Source organism: Phascolarctos cinereus, unplaced genomic scaffold, assembly GCF_003287225.1.
Source record: "Phascolarctos cinereus isolate Bilbo 61053 unplaced genomic scaffold, phaCin_HiC Scaffold_3;HRSCAF=262, whole genome shotgun sequence".
NCBI classification, from domain to species: Eukaryota; Metazoa; Chordata; class Mammalia; order Diprotodontia; family Phascolarctidae; genus Phascolarctos; species Phascolarctos cinereus.
In genome coordinates this window covers 208675048-208694322 of record NW_027555736.1, presented here as the reverse complement: position 1 = coordinate 208694322, position 19275 = coordinate 208675048, and the positions used below count along the sequence as shown (strand labels likewise).

At 39.3% G+C, this 19275-nt stretch overlaps 1 protein-coding gene across 9 annotated transcripts in view; it reads left to right on the top strand.

Moving 5' to 3' along the window:
- The window catches only part of TDP1 (tyrosyl-DNA phosphodiesterase 1), a 166252-nt gene that overhangs the window by 127499 nt on the left and 19478 nt on the right, over positions 1 to 19275 (top strand). For all 9 annotated transcript variants that reach the window (XM_021000225.2, XM_021000222.2, XM_021000224.2 and 6 more), the window contains one exon: positions 16302 to 16410. In XM_021000225.2, coding sequence (XP_020855884.1) covers positions 16302 to 16410 — 109 coding nt within the window. The remainder of the gene's footprint in view (positions 1 to 16301; positions 16411 to 19275) is intronic.

Below are 19275 nucleotides of genomic sequence, written 5' to 3'. Positions count from 1 at the left end.
ATGAACGTTAGTTACTAAGAGCACTGGATTTGAAATTGTAGGACCTGAGTTTGAATGCTGGCTCTGCCACTTAGAACCTGTATAATCGTCTATCCGCAAATCATTTTACTTCTCTGGGGCTTAGTTTCCTCATTAGTGAAAAGGATATTAGACAATAGCTAAAAACCTTCTTAAGAAGTTAAAAGCTAGGTACCTTAAAAATCTATTTATTTATACTTTCTGGTCAGATATTTTATGTAAAGGAATTTTCTTTGTTATCTGTTTCTTACACACAAAGCCCCATACTATCATTTCCTATCTGCATTGTCCTATACTAAAACTATGGGGAATACAAAAGAAATAGAAAGCCTATCCCCTGCCCATGAAGAGATTTCAAGACTTGTTGGGGAGATGTAATAAATAGGAAAGTAGAAAATACAAAGATGATCAGATCTACTTTGTACATAGTAGACTAGTGGTGTCAAACTCAAGTAGAAATGGAAAGCACATGTTGTTTTAGAAAACCACAAATTAATATTATCTATGTTGTATTTTTATATAGTTTGTTAAAGATTTCCCAATTGCATTTTAATTTGGTTCTCTTAAGTGAGTTTGATACCTCTATAATAAGACAAATTAGTAAATGTCAGTGAGTGATAACCCTAGTCACAACTAAGACTTGCCTGTTATTGAAGTTTAAAAATCTTGATTTCATATCTGAGTGTCAACTTTTGAATTTTTTTCATTTGATGATAGATTACTCTCATACCATTTTTTTCATTTTTTCAGTTTTTCATTGCCAGAATCTTCACATTGCCTCCAAAAGTTGTTGTGCTTTTTGTTGTTTTGTTTCGTTTTGTTTTTGCCAAGAGAGCAATTCATCTATCAGAAAATAAAGACTGTTCTTTTCTTTGACAAAGATTCTACTTCCCAGTTTTGTTTCTCTAGTTAAAAATAAATATTTTCCCCCTAAGTTTGCAGATTCAAGGCCATCATATAATTTCTGCAAGAAGAGTATATAAGTTTACACCTCTAATCCTTGTTTGTGGTACAGAACCTGTATTTTAAAAAAAAAAGGAAATATCTTTTATTACTGTAGCACATTGCAGTTTATAGAGTACTTTCTTCACAGCAGTCCTGTGAGACTCAGTGAAAATATTCACCCCATTTTGCAGATCAGGAAAATAGTTCAAGAAGAGGAAACAGTGTGCTACCTAAGGTCACATGGTTAGTAAGTGGTAGAACTAAGCCAGGCCTTTTGGGGGCATCTCTCAAGGCTGTGTTGGCCTCAGTTTCCTCATCTGTAAAATGAAAAAGGCTGGACGAGGTCATTGGTTCTCAAAGTATGGTCCATGGCTCCTTGGGAGTTCCCAAGAACCTTTCAGGGGGTCCTTGAGGTCAAAACTGTTTTCATAATAATACTCAGTTGTTTCTTGCCTTTTGCACTGTCATTCTCTCACAAATATACAATGGAGTTTTCCAGAGGCTGCATGACTTGTGACTTTTGAGATAGCTGTAGACAGGAAGACCGAGTGCAGATTGAATTATATTTTTTTTTAATTTTCTTTTCCTTGCTTTTACTTTTTAAAATATGACTAATATGGAAATATATTTTACCTGACTTCACAGGTATAATGCATATCATATTGCTTGCCTCAATGGGTAGAGGGGAGGTAGGAGGGTGGGAGAGAATTTGAAATTCAGAATTTAAAAAAGTGAATGTCAAAATGTTATTGGGAAATGTTTAACAAAATAAATAAAAAATATAGTAAAACAAAAAGAAGACATGAAGACTGAGTTCTGCAGAATTGTACTTTTGCCTTAAAATGGATGAATCTGTAGATGTGACTGGATATGACATTTTGCTTGCATGAGTCCAATATTATTAATACCAACTGATCACTGAAGATCTTCTTTTATGAGAATGCTTGGCAACAAACACGAGTGGTACATCAATATTCAAAGTGTCGAATAGGTATTTTGAACTTTATGATTTATCCTGGAACCACTGTGTTGACATTTGTACTGATCTTGCAAAAGCAATATTGATTCAGACTTCTGGTGTCTTAGCATGAATCATAATAGTGGCAACAAACTATGCTATTAGTAATTGCATTCTTTACTACCAGCCACTCACAGAAGATAAAAAAGAATCCAATTTTGCTTAAGAATGTCCTCAGTGAAACAACAAATATTATTAAGTTTATTAAATCTCAGCCTTGAGTACATGTAATATTCTGTGACAAAATAGGTCTTCCTGCCACGTACCTAAGTACAGTGGTTGTCTTGTGAAAAACGCTTGTACAGTTGTGTGAGTTGTGAGCTAAAGTCATCACTTTTTTCATGGAACATGATTTTTACTTGAAAGAATGAGTGACAGACCATGGCTACTTGAGTAATTGGCAGACATTTTCTTGAGAGTGAATGAAATGAGCCTGTCACCTCAAGGAAAAGAACTGACAGAATTCATTGCTAGTGACAACAATCAAGTTCTCAATTGAAAATTAGAATTTTGGAAACATGTATCTGCCACTTTGAGCTTGACAGTTTCCTGATATTTAAAGACTTTTCTGCGATTGGTGATCATATTAGCGAATGTGATTTTTTGATATTGCACAGTGAAATGTGTCAAGATCTGGATGATTTAACTCATTGAACCAGTATTTTCCAAGGAACTAACACATAATTTTAATACAATCACGTATTGGTAAAAGATCCATTCAGAGTGCCAGATAGACCTATGGATTTTAATAGAGCATGTAACACAATATGAAAAGTTCTTTGATATGGTTTCCAATTCCACATTACAAGTGATCTTTAAGAAGCTACCATTTGTACAGTTTTGGCATATTATCAAAGAAGAATATCCATAGTTATCTGAAAAAGCAACTAATATTCTCCCTTTTTCAATTTTCTTTGTCAGTCCAAATTTCCTTCATATACTTCAACCAAAACAGCATTAAAACGGATTAAATGTAAAAGCAGACATGAGAACCTTGCTCTTTTATTAATCTAGACATTAAACAGATTTGCAAAAATGTAAAACAATGCCATCCCAATAATTTTTTTTGTTTTCTAAAATATAGTTATTTATCATTAAATATTGACATTAAATATCATTGAACATTAACATTAAAAATGTTACTTATGTTAACATGTAATGGGTTTATTTTTAAATTAATAAAATGTAAAAATTTTCTAGTATGGTAAATATCAATTTATCCAACCCCAAGAACAAAAGTGCTTTGGAATCCTCAGTAGTTTTTAAAAGTGTAAGGAGATCTTGAGACCAAAAATTTGAGAACCACTAGACTGGATAGCTCAGGACCCTTTCTGCTCTAAATCCTCTAACTCCAAACACCGGGCTTTTCCCACTTCACCATTCTGCCTCATGGTAGCATTTCTTTATGGCTAATGGTGCAGTGGATAGAGTGCCAGGGCTAGAGTCAGGAAGAGTCATCCTCCTGAGTTCAAATCTTACTAGCTTTGTGACCCTGGGCAAGTCACTTAACTCTGTTTGCCTCAGTTTCCTCATCTGTAAAATAAGCTGGAGAAGAAAATGGCAAGCAACTTCAGTGTCTTTGCCAAGAAAACCCCAAATAGGGTCAGCAAGAATGAAAAGTGACTGAACACTACCACCACCACCAACAACTTGGCTTTTCTCAAGATTTTTATTTTTGTTATTTTGAGTCTAGATCTCCCAGTCTTGCCTGAGCTAGAAGTGTAGCCCCTATTTGAATGCTGATGGTTACAGAAGCGTTTTTCCCAGCTTGGGCTGTTTTGTTTCTCCATAGGCAGCCTTGTGACCCACCATTCCAGGGGGCTTACCATATTAAAATTAGATTTAATGCAGATTCTGGATTGGCATTAGCCCCACTGTAGCTCAGAATTCTTGAACCCAAGCCACTCACCAACCTCAGCCTTTCCAATAGCAGGAATTAAAGGCATGGTAATTCCTGAATTACCAAATCAGCTAAATAATCTTTGCTGGTACTACTTTACTGATGTAATACAAGAGAAAGAGAGAAAATTTTTTAAAAAAGAAAAGAAAAGAAAATCTATCTTTTTTTATTTTGTACCTTAAATGTAGCAAACCTTTGAGCACTGCATGTCCATAACACCCACATTTCTGAATTATCAGCAACCAGTGTTACAACTTTTGTTCTTCACGCTAATAAGTTGCCTTGATCACAAGGTGTTCCAGAACACATACTTTTGCTGTAAATTTTACTTATGGTGACCTTTCCATTTTTAATGTTGCTGAGTCTTTCACCTCAAAGGAAACTCAGAAATTTTAAAAAATTCTTCTTAGCTGTAAGAATAAGTATCTGTACTCACACAGAGCTCCAGGCCAGTGTAATATGTGACATTTCTTAGAGGTGTGAGATATTTCTCAGTTCATGCCAGGAGACAGCAATGACAGTGTTTACCCACTTGGATGGGGAGGGGACCCCAAAAACATGTAAGATCCTAGTAGTTGAGTGGGAAGGCTAGAAGTTCCAAGGTAACCATATACTGAATTGCCCATTTTTCTGCTCCTTTCGAGTGAAATAATTGAACCTTAAGGTAATAGCTCACATTTATATTTTGTATTACAACAAAATTATTGTATTTAACCTTCATAACAACCCTGTAAAATAGAGATAATGTACATATATACATATATATAGTATAGTGTAACGGGGGGGGTGTGTGTGTGTGTGTGTGTGTGTGTACATAACATATGTAGTATGCTCCAGAAGCCTTAGTTCAGGGACAGGGAGGAGGGTGTGGAAGGAGAAGAGAAAAAGAGTGAGAGGGGAAGAGAGTAAGGGAGAGAGAAAATGAAAGAATATCAGGGTGGGTATTGAGAGAATATGAGAGGGGAATAGGAGAGAATATGAGAAGAGAGAGAGAGAGAACAAACAAGTACATAAATATCTTAGGGCTTAGGGTATGGTTTTATATACCTTCTTGAGTTGATTGGCACGGCAATTCCCTGTTCTTCAAAAGGGGAAACTGAGGCTCAGCAACCTTTAATAATTTTCCCACAATCACATAGCTTACTAATTGGCAATCCAGGGCTTTCTTACTCTCGAACTCATTGTTTTTTACATGAGACCACATTTTCTGGAAGAAATAAGCCCAACTTTGCAGTGTGCCTGACTAGATAGACACCAAGAGGGAACATGTGGCCCTCTAGGTCCTCAAGCATGGCCTTTTGACTGAGTCCAAGTTTTACAGAACAAATCCTTTTATTAAGGGGATTGTTCTATGAAGTTTGGATTCAGTCATAAGGCCCATACCCAAGGACCTAGAGGGCCATATGTGGCCTTGAGGCTGCAGGGAGCTAAGAAATCATCTAATCTAGACTCAGTCTCCCTCTTCTCCATCATTCCTTTCCTCATCTCCCTGGCTACCAGTATCCTTCCCTCCAAATCACTTTGTGTCTATTTTTTGTATCATTTCATATGTACCATGTAGGTGTTTTCCTTGGCTGAGTGTAAATTCCCTGAGTTTCAGAAACTTGCTTTTGTCATTGCATCCCCACTCTCCTGTCACATAGTTCTCTGCATGTAATAGGAGTTTAATAATGCCAGTTGATTCATTGCTTGGTGAGAATACCTGGAGGTAATTCTACTCTTGTTATTAGTTAATAGATATAGAATTGGAAGAGATCTTTAGAGATCATCTATTCCAGATTCTTAATTTTATAGATCAGGTAATCAGGGCCCAGAGAGGTTAACTTATTCAAAGTAGCTGAGCTATAACCTGAATCCAGGTCTTCTGATTCAAAATCCAATATTCTTTTCCCTGTATTATACTTTTAGTTAAGTAGTGATTCATTTGGAGGTTTTAGGAGAGTAAGCTAGCTGGTGATTTAAAACTAGCCCCTGCTGATGCAGTGGATGGAGTACTGGACTCAGAATCAGGAAGACTCCTCTTCCTGAGATCAAATCCAGCTTCAGACACTTACTAGCTGTGTGACCCTAGGCAAGTCATTTAACCCAGTTTGCCTCAGTTTCCTCATCTGTAAAAGGCATGGGAGAGAAGACCCCAAATGGGTTCAGGAAGAGTCAGATATGACTGAATAACAACAACCCAAAAACTTGGTAAGACAAAAGATAGAACAAATAAGTGTAGGAATAGTCAAATCAATTGGTCAGTAGACTTTTATTAATCACCTGCTATGTGCCAAACACTGTCCTGAGTTCTAGGGATTCGGAAAAAGATAAAAGATACACTGTGAGCCTCTTGAAAGCAGGGATTGTCTTTTGCCTTTTTCTGGGGCTCACAGTCTAATGGGGGAGACAATAGGGAAACAACTTTACAAATAATATGTCAGGATAAATTGTAAATTATCAACTTAGAAAAGGTATGAGAATTGAGAAAGTTTAGGGGGAAGCTTCCTATAGAAGGTGAGATTCTAGTTGAGACTTGAAGGAAGCCAAGCTAGTCAGGAGGCAGAGATAAGGAGAGTATTCCACGTATGGTACCATGCATGATAGTGGAGGATGGACTGGTATGAGAGAGACCAAGTTAGTGTTCAGCTCTGTATCCAGTGGTATCAGGAAGCACTGGGTCTCACCCGCCCTCAGGTGAGAGTCTGTGGCTGTCAGGGTTTTGCTGGACTTTATTAGATGCCTGTGTATGGTGTCTCATTCCTTTATTCCCTTGGGAGAGTGAGCTTTAGCAAACCCCCTAGTTGCATCTGCCCGGTCTAGGAGAAAGGCCAGTGATTGAAAAAAAAAATGGTCCCCAGGCTCAGCCACATGCTCCATCCATATCTGCTGAAGTTTGCTCAAGTTTTCCTTCCTCAAGAGGCCCACAGCAGTTGCTTAAAGTTGCCTTTGACTAATTTCACCATACAGCAGATGCTTGGGTATCCTATTCTTTATACTATGGTAGACCTACAAAACTCTGGTGTAAGAAATGTTCCTTCTATGTCAATGAGTGAATACTCCAGGAATTTTGGAGTCAGTCTTCTTAAATGTGATGAAGCAACTCCAAAAGGCAATCTGTGACCATCAGATTAGGTCTAAGTCAACTATCTAGGATGTGGGTCATCTGTTGCAGTTCTTTATAGTGTTGGAAGATAGTGAGGAATGGTGAAAAGGACTTTGGACTTGGAGTGAAGTGACCTGATAACAAACACTGCCTCTGTCCCTTACTAGCCATATGATCTCAAGTCACTCACTAATGTGAGGCAGCTAGTCAGTAGACAGAGTACCGGACCTGCAGTTAGCAGACCTGTGTTTGAATCTGGCTTCAGACTTTTACTGGCTGTGTGAACTTGGACAAGTCTCTTAACCTATTTTTCTCAGTTTCCTCATTTGTAAACTAGAAATAATAGCACAATCACCAGGGTTGTTATGAGGGTAAAATTAGATAATATCTGTAAAGCAATGTGCAAATCTTAAAACACTAGATAAACTTCTGGGTCACATGAGCAGTGAATTGATGGACTATTCTCCCATACCTTTGACCTCTCAAACTTCTCCAAAATAGAAATTATGTGCCAAATATAAAGTAGCTTCGGCTGTTTCCATGGTTTAGGACCCCCAGAATCCTCCCAGAAGGTTAAAAAAAGGAATCCCATTAAACTCAGGAGCTTTAACCATTTAACCATTAAACCCTGAGCTCCCTCAGCACTTCTTCTCTGTTTCCCCTGTTACCTGCATCAGGGCAGCACCAGCAGGTCCAAAGACACAACATAGGGTTGCATCAAATTCCACCATTGCAGCTTGGTGCCCCATTACTCTTTCCAGAGCCATGGAGACCCCAGCTCCAGGCTGCTGATGTTTGCTCATACCTTGACAGCCAGCTTGGCCATAGCCCTTCAGAAGCCTGCCGGGAGCTGCAGTCTGAAAGCACCAGTGCTGCAAAGTTGTGAACTGCCAGTGCCAGACCAGAGAACTGAGAAACAAACGGAGTGAGACAGATCACCAGGACAGGACACTGAGCATGTGGGGAACTATGCATTACTCAACCAAACCCAAGAAAAAGGGCACAGTACTCAACTGGGTCCAATTCTGAGAAAAATCAGCTACGTTAGAGGCCTAGGCTGATGAACCAGTGCAGAAAGAAGCTGAGATGATTTGAGACCTAGCTCCCAAGGAAAACCACTGTCAGAAGGCAAGTAGTCAGAAAGTGAGTGTAAAGAAGATGGGGGGGGGCGGGGTGGACTGAAATTACAAAAGATTTTAGGAAGAAGAAAACTCAAAGACCTCAAACATAAACCAATAAAACAACAGGAAAAACTTAACAATAGAAGGAAATATGGCCTCCACATCCATGAGGCATCTATGAATAAATACTGCAAAACAAAGGAAAATGATATGTCACTTGACGAAACAGAGGATCCTGTGGAGTTTGAGGAGAGCACGGGACCACCCTATGCTAATCTTGAGTGGTTTAGAGGAGAAGGGAGATTTATGAGAGAAAAATTTATGGCCTATACAACAGAAAGAATGAACAGAATAGAAAAAACTTGAATCTTCAAGGGTTAACCTCACCAAAGAAACAAAAGAGAGAACAATAGATAGGGAATGCAAATGCACAGAAGTGAAAGACAACCCAGAAGAAGAGGAAAAAAACATTAAAAATAAGCTCACTATGCACGCAACACATGGATTTCAAAGACAGGATGCACAGAGAAAACCTAGGAATTATAGGTCTCCGAGAACAAAAGAAATCTTAACACCATGATGAAGGAAATAAAAGAAGCGTATTGCCCTGAACTGAACATAAAAAAATGAAGTTCTAATGGAAAGAATTCACAGGTCACCTGAACCAAAGCCAACTCTGCACACTCCAAGATACATGGTGGTTGAATTTAGCAGTTCAATAAAGAAACAAGTTCTGTAAGCAATCCAGAGAAAGACCTTCAAATACAAAGAAAAAGACATTCAAACAATGCGAGACTGTTCTGCCCCCGCTGGAAAACATAGGAGGGAAGAGAATGATGTGTTTTGAAGAACAGCAGAGCTCAGGATGCAGCCCAGGGTGACCTGCCTTGCAAATCTGAGCTTAACTGTACAGGAAAAAAAGATGGGCATTCGAAAATATAAGCAAGAGTTTAAAACATTTTTAGAAAGAAAACCAGAATTGAAGAGTTTCTGTGCTTCTCAAACACATCAAACAGCAGAAATGCAGGAGGAGTGAATAAATGCAGCAGGCAAGGACAGCCACAGCAACAAAGTGAGAATAGAGGGACCAGTAAGAGACTCTTTTTTAAATGTATACAAAGGGACAGAGTTGAAGGCCGAAATTTGGTGGAGGTAACAGTAAAGAGACAGACAAGGGGGCATTATGGACAGAATCTGGCAACGCCCTTCCTACAAGTGAATACTTTTGTGTGACCCACATTATAACATAGAAAAGTATATAAAAGGGGGAGAGAAGGGAAGGGGATCCGAGGGGAGTGAGGGATGTGCCAGGGGTTAAGTCAAGGCTAGCAGTGAGGGGAAGGTGATCTCTCTGGTCTCAGAGAACAGCCTACAGGGGAGTGGTTGTAGAAGATAAAGCAAAGATTGAAAAGAATGGGGGCTAGAGGAGGAAGGAGGCTTTACTTTGAAAGTGAGAGGGGCTTTCACTGATGAATGACTCGTATGAGTGAAGAGAGAGTATTGGTGTAGATGAGGACCTTACACTGGATGTTGCCTGGGAACTTTGGTGCATGAAAAGTCTACTTGTCCTTGGGGGTGGAGGGGAGGATTTGGGACCTCTGGGAAGCAACTGGCACCTGGGGGAGCGGGGGAGTGTGGACCCAGCAAAGAGATCCCAGGCAAGTCTAGAAAAAAAAAAAAGGTTAGCAAGAGAGGATACAGAGCAATAGTGGACTGCATTATCAAGGTTGGGGAAGGGTCCTACCACAGGTGTCTTCTCTGATGCCTAGAATAATTGGCATTGTTCTGGAAATGAGGCTGCAATGGAAAAGGGAAATCCATGGGGCAGACCCTAGATGGCAGTGGCAGACAGCACCTACAGGGCAGAGAGCCTAGAGCAGATGCCTTTGAAGCTTTGATAGCATTAAGAGTGCAGAGAAGACAGACCACATAATTATAGGTATTATGAATTAGAAACTAAAAGTCTAGAGTAAACAGAGGATGGATGGATAATGAAGAGAGTAAGAGAAATCCTCTTTGGAAGGGGGCACCAAAAAATGATACCTAAAAACTAAGGAATAGGACCAGTTGAAGAGGAGAAAAGAAAGGGGGAATATCAAATGGGAAGAGGGGATTGGTAGTGAGGGGAAGAGAGCTAGTGAGAACAGGGCTACCTTTAAAATATTAAAGTATTAAAAGTATTTAAAATATTAAAGTAACAGAAGGATAATAATGCCATGTTTAAAGCAAGAGGGAAATTGAAATTGAAAACCTTCTGCACTGACAACTTTAATGCATCTAGGATAAGAAAGGAAGTCGTCAAATGGGGAAAAAAAATTTTGTGTCAGATTTCAGTAATAAGGGTTTGATATCTTAAGATGTACTGGCAGTTAGGTGGCACAGTGGATAGAGTACCAGGGCTGGACATGGAAAGACTCATCTTACTGAGTTCAAATCCAGACATTTATTAGCTGTGTGACCCTAGGCAAGTCACTTAACCCTGTTTGCCTCAGTTTCCCAACTGTAAAATGAGCTGGAGAAGGAAATGGCAAACCACTCTAGTATCTTTGCCAAGAAAACCCCAAATTGGGTCAGGAAGAGTTAAATATGACTAAACGACTGAACAAGACATTCGAGATTTTTATCTATCCATTCATCCATGTATTCATGTATATATGTGATTAGTAGCCATTCCCCAGTAGATAAATGGTTAAAGGATATGAGCAAACACTTCTCCAAAAAAGAGCTGCAAAGTGTTCAAAATTATGTGAAAAAATGCCCCAAATCACTAATAATAAGAGGAATGTAAATCAAAACAACCAGAGGTGTCGTCTCATACAACCTGCAGATTGGCAAAAATGACAAAAAATGGCCAAAGTCAGTTGGAGGGATTGTGGAAAGATAGGCACACTAATGAATTGTTGGTGAAGCTTTGAAATTGTATGGTCATTTTGACAAGCAGTTTGAAATTATATAAATGGAATAACATGGGAGCTAGGTGGTACAGTGGATAGAGCACTAGTCCTGGAGTCAGGAAGGCCTAAGTTCAAATGTGACCTCAGATTATTAGCTGTGTAACCCTGAGCCAAGTCACTTAGCCCTGTTTGTCTCAGTTTCCTCATCTGTAAAATTATCTGGATAAGGAAATGGCAAACCATTCCTGTATCTTTGCCAAGAAAACCCCAAATAGGGTCACAAAGAGTCAGACACAACCGAAAAATGACTGAACTGCAACATGGTTAGACCTGCAATTCGTAGAAAGATCATGTTTGCCAATGAGTGGAGGATGAACTGGAATGGGGAGAGTCTAGAGATAGAGAACAACCAGAAAACTATTGTGGTAGTAATCCACAAGTATGATGATGAGTGCTTCTACCAGGGTGGTGGTTATGGCTGTGGAGAGAAGGAGATATACAAGAAATGTTGGGAAGGTAGAGACGGGAAGACTTGGTAACAGTTGGGACATGTGGGGAAAGTGCACGTGAGGAGCAGAGGATGACACTTAGATTCTTGGAGGTGAGTGACTAGGAAAATGATGGTACCCTCGACAGTAACAGGGAAGTTTGGAAGAAGGTAGGGTTGGGCTGAAGGGATGTGTAAATGTGTTTTAGAAACCATAATGCACCATGGAACTGGGAACTTTTATTATGATTGGTTGTTATGCAAGCTGATGACTATCATTGTCTTAATTCCTTGTCAGCTGCTACATCTTTGAACAGCGTGTTCTTGGAGGATTCAGTAATGTTCTTTGAGCATTATTTCTGGAAGGAAAACGTTAACCTGTGTGTAGGTTTCTATGTAGAGCATACTGCTTTAGTTTGTGTCTAATGTAAACACCCACTTCCTCCCCCTGTCCCCCCCCCCATAATCACAAAAAATGGAATGCAGTTTGAGATTCATGCTGTTTGTGCCATATGATGGAACTTTGCTATGGAGCTCAAATAGGTGCAGAGCTGATGAGGTCTTTCACTGTCAAAGCAATTAGAGGAAATAGCTGGCAATTTCTGAGCTATGAGATGCATCCTCCCTCTCACCTGGTGTTTTATGCATTGCATTATCTTTTCTAGCATAGAAGCATCTGCAGCATAGAAGCATCTCCTTTGGTTTCAGAAATGCTCGGGAATACTGCAGATGACAAATAAATAAGAATAATTAGCTGAAGGCCTGAAATTATTTTACAAACAGATTGAAGGAGAAAGAATCCCCTTTATGATAAACCCTAGAATTTGGAACAAAAATGGCACTGCAGGGACAAAAATGCTTATTAGCTCTTGTCAGAATTGGATGGAGCCAACCATCCTTTGAATAGAAAGCCAGATAGACACAACAAAGCAGAAACACATGGCAAGATGTGTAGGACGGCAGATCTGAGTGTCAAGTGAATCGTAGTGAGCTTAGGAAGCTGTGAGAGTCTATCCATGGTGACTAAAGAAAAGGAAAAAGAAAATGGCTTCTGTCTGAATTTCCAGGAAATATTTAACAGTGACTGTGATGGCCATTAGCCTGCAACCTGTTTCTCTTCTCAAATGTTTCCAGTTTGAATGCATTGCACATTTTTCTCACGTTGACCTGGTTTTCCCATAACATATTTCAGATCCTTTGATGGGTCCTACCTGCTGCATGACTCACAAGGGAGAATGCATCAGGGTTTCTCTCAGCCCTGTGGATAGGATGAGCGCTAAATCAGGACACCCGAATTTGAATCCTATCTCTGTTAACTTGCCAACTGGGACAAGTTGCTTAAGCTCTCTGAGGCCACTAAGTGACACAATGAATAGAGCACCGGCCCTGGAATAAGGAAGACCTGAGTTCAAATGTGACCACAGACACTTGCTAACTGTGTAATCCTGGGTAAGTCACTTAACCTCTAGTCTGCCTCAGTTTCTTCAGGTGTGAAATGGCCATAATAATAGCAGCTACCTCCTAGGATTGTTTTAAGGGTCAAATGAGAGAATATTTGCCAAGTACTTAGCACAGTGCCTGGAACATAGCAGATGTTGATGATGAAGATGATGATGGTTGCTAACGTTTATACAGTACTTACTATGTGCCAGGTATTGTGCTGAGCACTTTACAGATATTATCTTGGTTGATCCTTGAAACAACCCTGTAGGTAGGTGCTATTATTATCCCCATTTTACAGATGAGGAAACTGAGGCAGACAGGGATAGGGAAGGGTTTGTTTTTTAAACATTTTGTGTTTACTGTGTGCCCAGCACTGTACTAAGTGCTCTACAATTATTATCTCATTTGATCCTCACAGCAGCCCTTGGAGTTAGGTGCAATTATTATCCTCATTTTATGGATGAGGAGACTTAGGCAAACAAAGAGTCAATGACTTGTCCAAGGTCACAGAGCTTTTAAGCAACTGAGGCCAAATTTAAACTCGGGTTTTCTTGACTTCAGCCCCAGGGCTCTATCCACATCACCACCTAGCTGTCCCTAGTAGATGCATAATAAATATTTGCGTCCTTCCTTCCTCATTTTTAAAATAAGAGGAGTTGAATTAAATCATGTCTGATTCCTACTCTATAAGGTCAGTGAAATTCCTCCATAGTCTACTGTTATGACTTTGAACAAGTCATTTAACCATTCTGGGCCTCAGTTTCCTCCCCTGTAAAGTGAAATTATTGCCCAAGATGATCATGAATATCCCTTTTAGCCCTGTGAGCCAGAATATGTCTATGCTGAATGCAAGAGGTAGGGCTTTAGGGAAAAGGAGCAGTACCAGGTTGATTTAAAGATACTACACTGATGTCAGGCTGTGAATGGTTGTTTCCCTAATCACCTTCCTCTCAGTTCCACACAAAAATGCCCTGGGACAATCTCCATGCTGGGTATTTGGGGTAGAAATGGTTTCACTGACTATCATTGTCCTCCTTGGATCATTAGTTACTTTGTTCTGTGAGTGAGAATTAGCCCCAAATGTGGGCTCTACTTCCCTCTTAAACTCTCAAACCAGACTTTCTGCTATAATCCTACTGCAGAAATCTCCAGTATCATTGCCTTTTGGAAGTTTTTATGGTACTTTCAGCAGGATTATCAACTTCATTTCAAAAAAGTCATAATACTCTGCATACCTTTCGAACTAGACCTGTGCCCCAAAGAGAATCCGAGAAAAAGGAAAAAGACCCACATGTACAAAAATATTTATAGCAGTTGTTTTTTGTGTTGGCAAAGAATTGGAAACTGAGGGGATGCTCATCCGTTGGGCAATGTCTGAACAAATTGTGGTATGTGATTGTGATGGAATACCAGTGTGATAAAGGTGATGGTTTCAGAAAAACCTGGTGAGATTTATAGGAACTGGTATAAAGTTGAAGTGAACGCAACCAGAAGAACATTGTACACAGCAACAGAAACATTGTAATGATCAACTATGAAAGACTCAGCTACTCTGATCATTACAGTGATAGAAGACACTTCCAAAGAACTCGTGCTAAAAAATGCTGTCCACCTTCAGGGAGAAAACTGATTAACTCAATGTAGATTGCAATTTTTTGTTTTACTTTCTTTACTTTTCTTGCTTTTTCTTTTCAACATGGCTGATATGGAAATATATCTTGCATGATTTCATGCGTATAATGAGTATCGTATCGCTTGCCGTCTCAATGAGTGGGAGATGGACTGGAGGGGGAGGGGGAAAATTTGGAATTGAAAATTTAAAAAAAGAATATTAAAGAATATTTTTTTAAAAGTCATAATGGCCACAAGAACGCAAAGAACTTTGAAGTAGCTCTGGCCATACTAAGAGTTAAAAAATATTTCCACTAAGAGGAATATTTTCAAAATGTTCTGGTCACTCGTTGTGCACCTCCTGCATGGGTACAAATTCAAGGCAACATCAGATCATAACATTAGAGCTAGAAGCTATCTTTGAGGCCATCAGTTAATGTTGGGCATTGTGCTAAACACTTAACACGTTATTATCTCATTTGATCCTCCCAACAGCCCTGGGAGGTTGGTGCTATTATTATCCTCCTTTTACAATTGAGGAAACTGAGGCAAACAAAGCTTAAGTGGCTTACCCAGAGTCACACAGCTAGTAAGTGTCAGAGGTGAGATTTGAATTCAGGTCTTCTTCTTTCACTCAATCTACTGTCCCACCTAGCTTTTCAGTTTCTAATTTGATGCTACATAAGTGACTATGCTGTATCATTAAAGATAATTTCTCTTGGATAATAAACGAATGCCATGGCAAATTTAATTAGTATTCTTTTAGCCACCTGTTTTCCAGCTTCATGTCTAAACTTTTCCCAAAAGGGTAAACCATGACTTCAAAGCCTGGTCTAGTTTGGACCCTGTTCTGCGTGCTTCTCTTTGTATAATCCTAAGACACTATCAGTCTTCCTCTTCAGACTGCCCTCTAAAGTAACAAAGCCAAGTGAGTTGTAAAAAGCATGGTGTCAGCTCTACTGCTTTACTCCTCCTAATCATCTGGTCTCAAAACCTCAGCATCATCTTTAACCTTCTCCTCATCTTCAGCGTCCCACTGAATTTAGTCAGGAGACCTGGATGGCCGTCTTACCTGTTTGGCCCTAGGCAGTTTCCATCCCCTCTCTCAGCTTCTGTGTCCTCAACCACAGAATGAGGATTTTCAACTAGATAATTTGAAGTCTCTTCAAAACTCATATCACAGAGCTCATCTCTGGTGAATTCAGGAAGTGGGATGCTCTCTGGCCCCTTTATTTACTGTATCTCGTTTCTATTCTCTCCTCTCTGTTCCCTACTGCCATCCCCCAAATTCTCAGGCTCAGGCTCTTGCTACCTCTGCTGGGACTTTTGCAGTCACATCCTCCACCTTATTCTACTACAAGTAGCCTATTATTGTGACAGTGCTTGTCTGGAAAATTGGTAATAATGTACTTGGAGGTGTTTTTGCACAGTGAGTTACATGAGCTCTCTACAAACTTTATGTGGGATTATGGTGAAAATGGGTTGTGATGCCTAAAATTGGTTCCATTTTCTCTCTATGAAATTTGTACAGGCATTATCTGCTTTTAGATTCTTCCTGCTTGAGCCTCTCTTCCTTTTAGGTAACGTTTTAGATAAAAGAATAGAAAAGATGATTTGGGTGGGAATGTAGGGGAAAATATTTGGCTTCTCAGGGCTTTTTAACTTCCTGAACCAACTTGGATTGGATAGTAAATTTCATAAAAGATACAGTTGTTCCATAAAGCATCTCTTTTCCCAGAATTTTGGATACCTTAGTAATATCACCTTGTGTTTCATCAGGGCATGGATACCTTCAAAGTCAAGAGGAAAGTCTTTTCAGAAAATCGGGAGCCAGCAACCTCTTTTCCTGTGCCTTATGATTTGCCTCCAGAAATTTATGGCCATAAAGGTGAGACTTGGATTAATAAAAAGTATGTGTGTATGCCCCCAAAGCAAAAAAGCAAATTACATGTGACACTCCTAGAGAACGAATTTTTATGGTTTCTCTTAGACTTTGCTTCAGGTCATATGGTATGCAAGAAACCAGAATGACTGGAAAGGCATAGAGGCCCTGAGTTTGAATCCTCACTCTGCTGCTTGCTAGATGCGTGACTTTGGATGAGTCATTTAAGCTCTCTGGGCTTAGATTTTCCTTAGCTATAAAATAAAAACATAGGAGCGGGTGACTTCTGAGGTTGGCTTTGTGTGACTCTTACCCATTCAGGGTTTTCCTTGATGTTCCATGTTAACCTGATATAAAAGTATTGAGGGTGGAGGTTAGCAGGACACACACACAGTGTGACTTATTTTAGGTTCCACACCGTCTAGATGGGGCCCTTTCATACCTGCCTATGTTGTCCTGGGTCCCTTATTATCCTGATCACCTTTTTTTTTAAAAAAAAATAATTAATTTATTTTTAGTTTTCAACATTCACTTCCATAAGATTTTGAGTTTTAAATTTTCTTCCCTTCCATCTCCTTCTCCTCCCCTAGATGGTGGCATGCAATCTGATATAGGCTCTACTTGTACATTCATATTGAGTATATTTTCCCATTAGTCATGATGTAAAGAACAATCAGAACTAATGGGAGGAACCATGAGAATGATGCAATAAAATAAAACAATAAAGGAAAAGGAGAGAAAATAGTATGTTTTGACCTGCATTCAGACTCCACAGTTCTTTCTCTGGATGTGGACAGCAATTTCCAACATGAGTCTTTTGGAATTGTCTTAGATTCTTGCATTGCTGTCAGTCATTGCACAGGATGACTGTTACTTTGTACAATCTTCTCCTGGTTTTGCGCATTTCACTCTCAGAGAGCATCCTGATCACCTTCTTGTGGACCTTATCATCTAATACCAGTCATAGAAAAAAGCCAGGAAAGCAGTAATGGAAGATAGGTGTCCCAAATGGTGAGCCATTCAGATTTTTTTTAACTAATTTTTTTCCCAGTTAACTGAAATTTATTTTTTCTCCCTTCAATCTAACATCTTCCTTTCACTGGGAAGAAAAAAACACAAAACCAAAAACCTCCTTGTAACTAGTATGCATAGTCAGGCAAAATAAATTCTCTAAATTGGCCATATCCAAAAAACAGATGTCTCATTCTACACCCTGAATTCATCACCTCTCTGTCCAGTAGTAGGTGGCATGCTTCATTATGCTTTTCTCTTGTTTCATGTAGTGTGTTTTGTACTATTGAAAGGACCCTTGTTTTATTTGTTAAGGATGACATCATTTCCCCTTGAAAAATGCTTTAAAGGTCTTCCTGCAGAGAGCAAAGCATCTTCCTCAAATATGCAGCATTTTATGTACTGTTCATACCCAATAACATGCTGAAAATGGTAGTAACTGAGATATAATTTCATGTCGCTAATGCTGTAGATGGGCATTTGGACCATGAGGAAAGGCATTTTTTTACTATGCTTTGGGAAAGTGAGTATCTAATAACATTTCAAAAGCATTTTTCATTTTTCACAGTGGTTTGTAATCTGTTCCCATATCTATAAAAATATTTCTGTTATTTTCACATCAAAGGATGATGGTTTAAAAAAAAAAGCAAAATGTGGCTAGACTTCAGACATAGGCAAGATCCTTTCTTTGTTTTTGTGGAGACAGATTTAGATATACACATGACCATCGAGATGGGGGCTGCCTGTAGGGTGGGTCTGTGATGAGGCTTTACTCATCTTTGATTTGAGACCGCATCTTCACTTGTGATTAGGTGGGAATAGAATTGGAGAACGTAGGTCACTATGAAAAGAGATTAAAGATATGTAAGGTATGGTAAAAGATACAAATGGAACTGGGAACGTTAAAAAAAAACAAACCAATTTTGTATTAACTGGGATTACTTAAAATTTAGGATAACTGTGTTGCATGTAAATTAAGTTGTATTTCTAATACATTAGGGCAGCTGACAAGGTTGCCATGAGAAAATATAGAGAGAAACCAGGACATAGCACTGGAATATACTCGATGTACTCACAGTTAGTGGGCGGGACATGGATGATGAATCAGCAGGAGACTAAGAAGAAATGGTCAGGAAGATAAGGAGGAGAACTATCTGTGATCTCATCAATCTGGATACCTCCTTCTGATAGTACAAATTATGACCCATCAACCTATATGATTCTTGCCCATCTCTTACCATAAATCCACTGCAGGAAGAACCCCACAGTGTGCTTAAGGCCATCCCCTAAGTCTCAACATTGTGAGGGTACAAAATCAGCATATCTATCTCTCCTGTTCTTTGCAATGTGTCTGGCCCACATCCTTTTCTGGTTATGTATCTCTGATGCAGTCTGCCCCTTGTATGCAGTTCCTTATTGGTAATAGGCTTCAGCTCACTTACAGCCAGAGCACATCTTTTCCTTTGAGTGGCCTATAGTTTTGTGAGCCTTTCCTGCTGCAAGTGACCTATAATTTTGACTCCTTAAAGATTTTGGTATCCCACAAATCACAGCCATTTAGCATCTTCAAAAGAAAAGCAGTCAGAGTTTATACATCTAACATGTGTCAGAGGTGGTTTTGAACCCAAATCTTCCTACCTCCAGTGCCATCTCACTCTTCCCTGCCACACTGCCTCTGTAAAATACAAAACACAATTTCACTGGGGAGTGAGCACTGTACAGTAAAAAAAAAGTCATGGAATGACCCTCAGGAACCTTAGGTTCACTTCTCAGCCTTGCCTTTAAGTAGCTGCATGACTTGGAAGAGGTCCCTTCTCTCTGGGCCCAAGTGTCTTTCATCTCATTATATGGGTTATGATT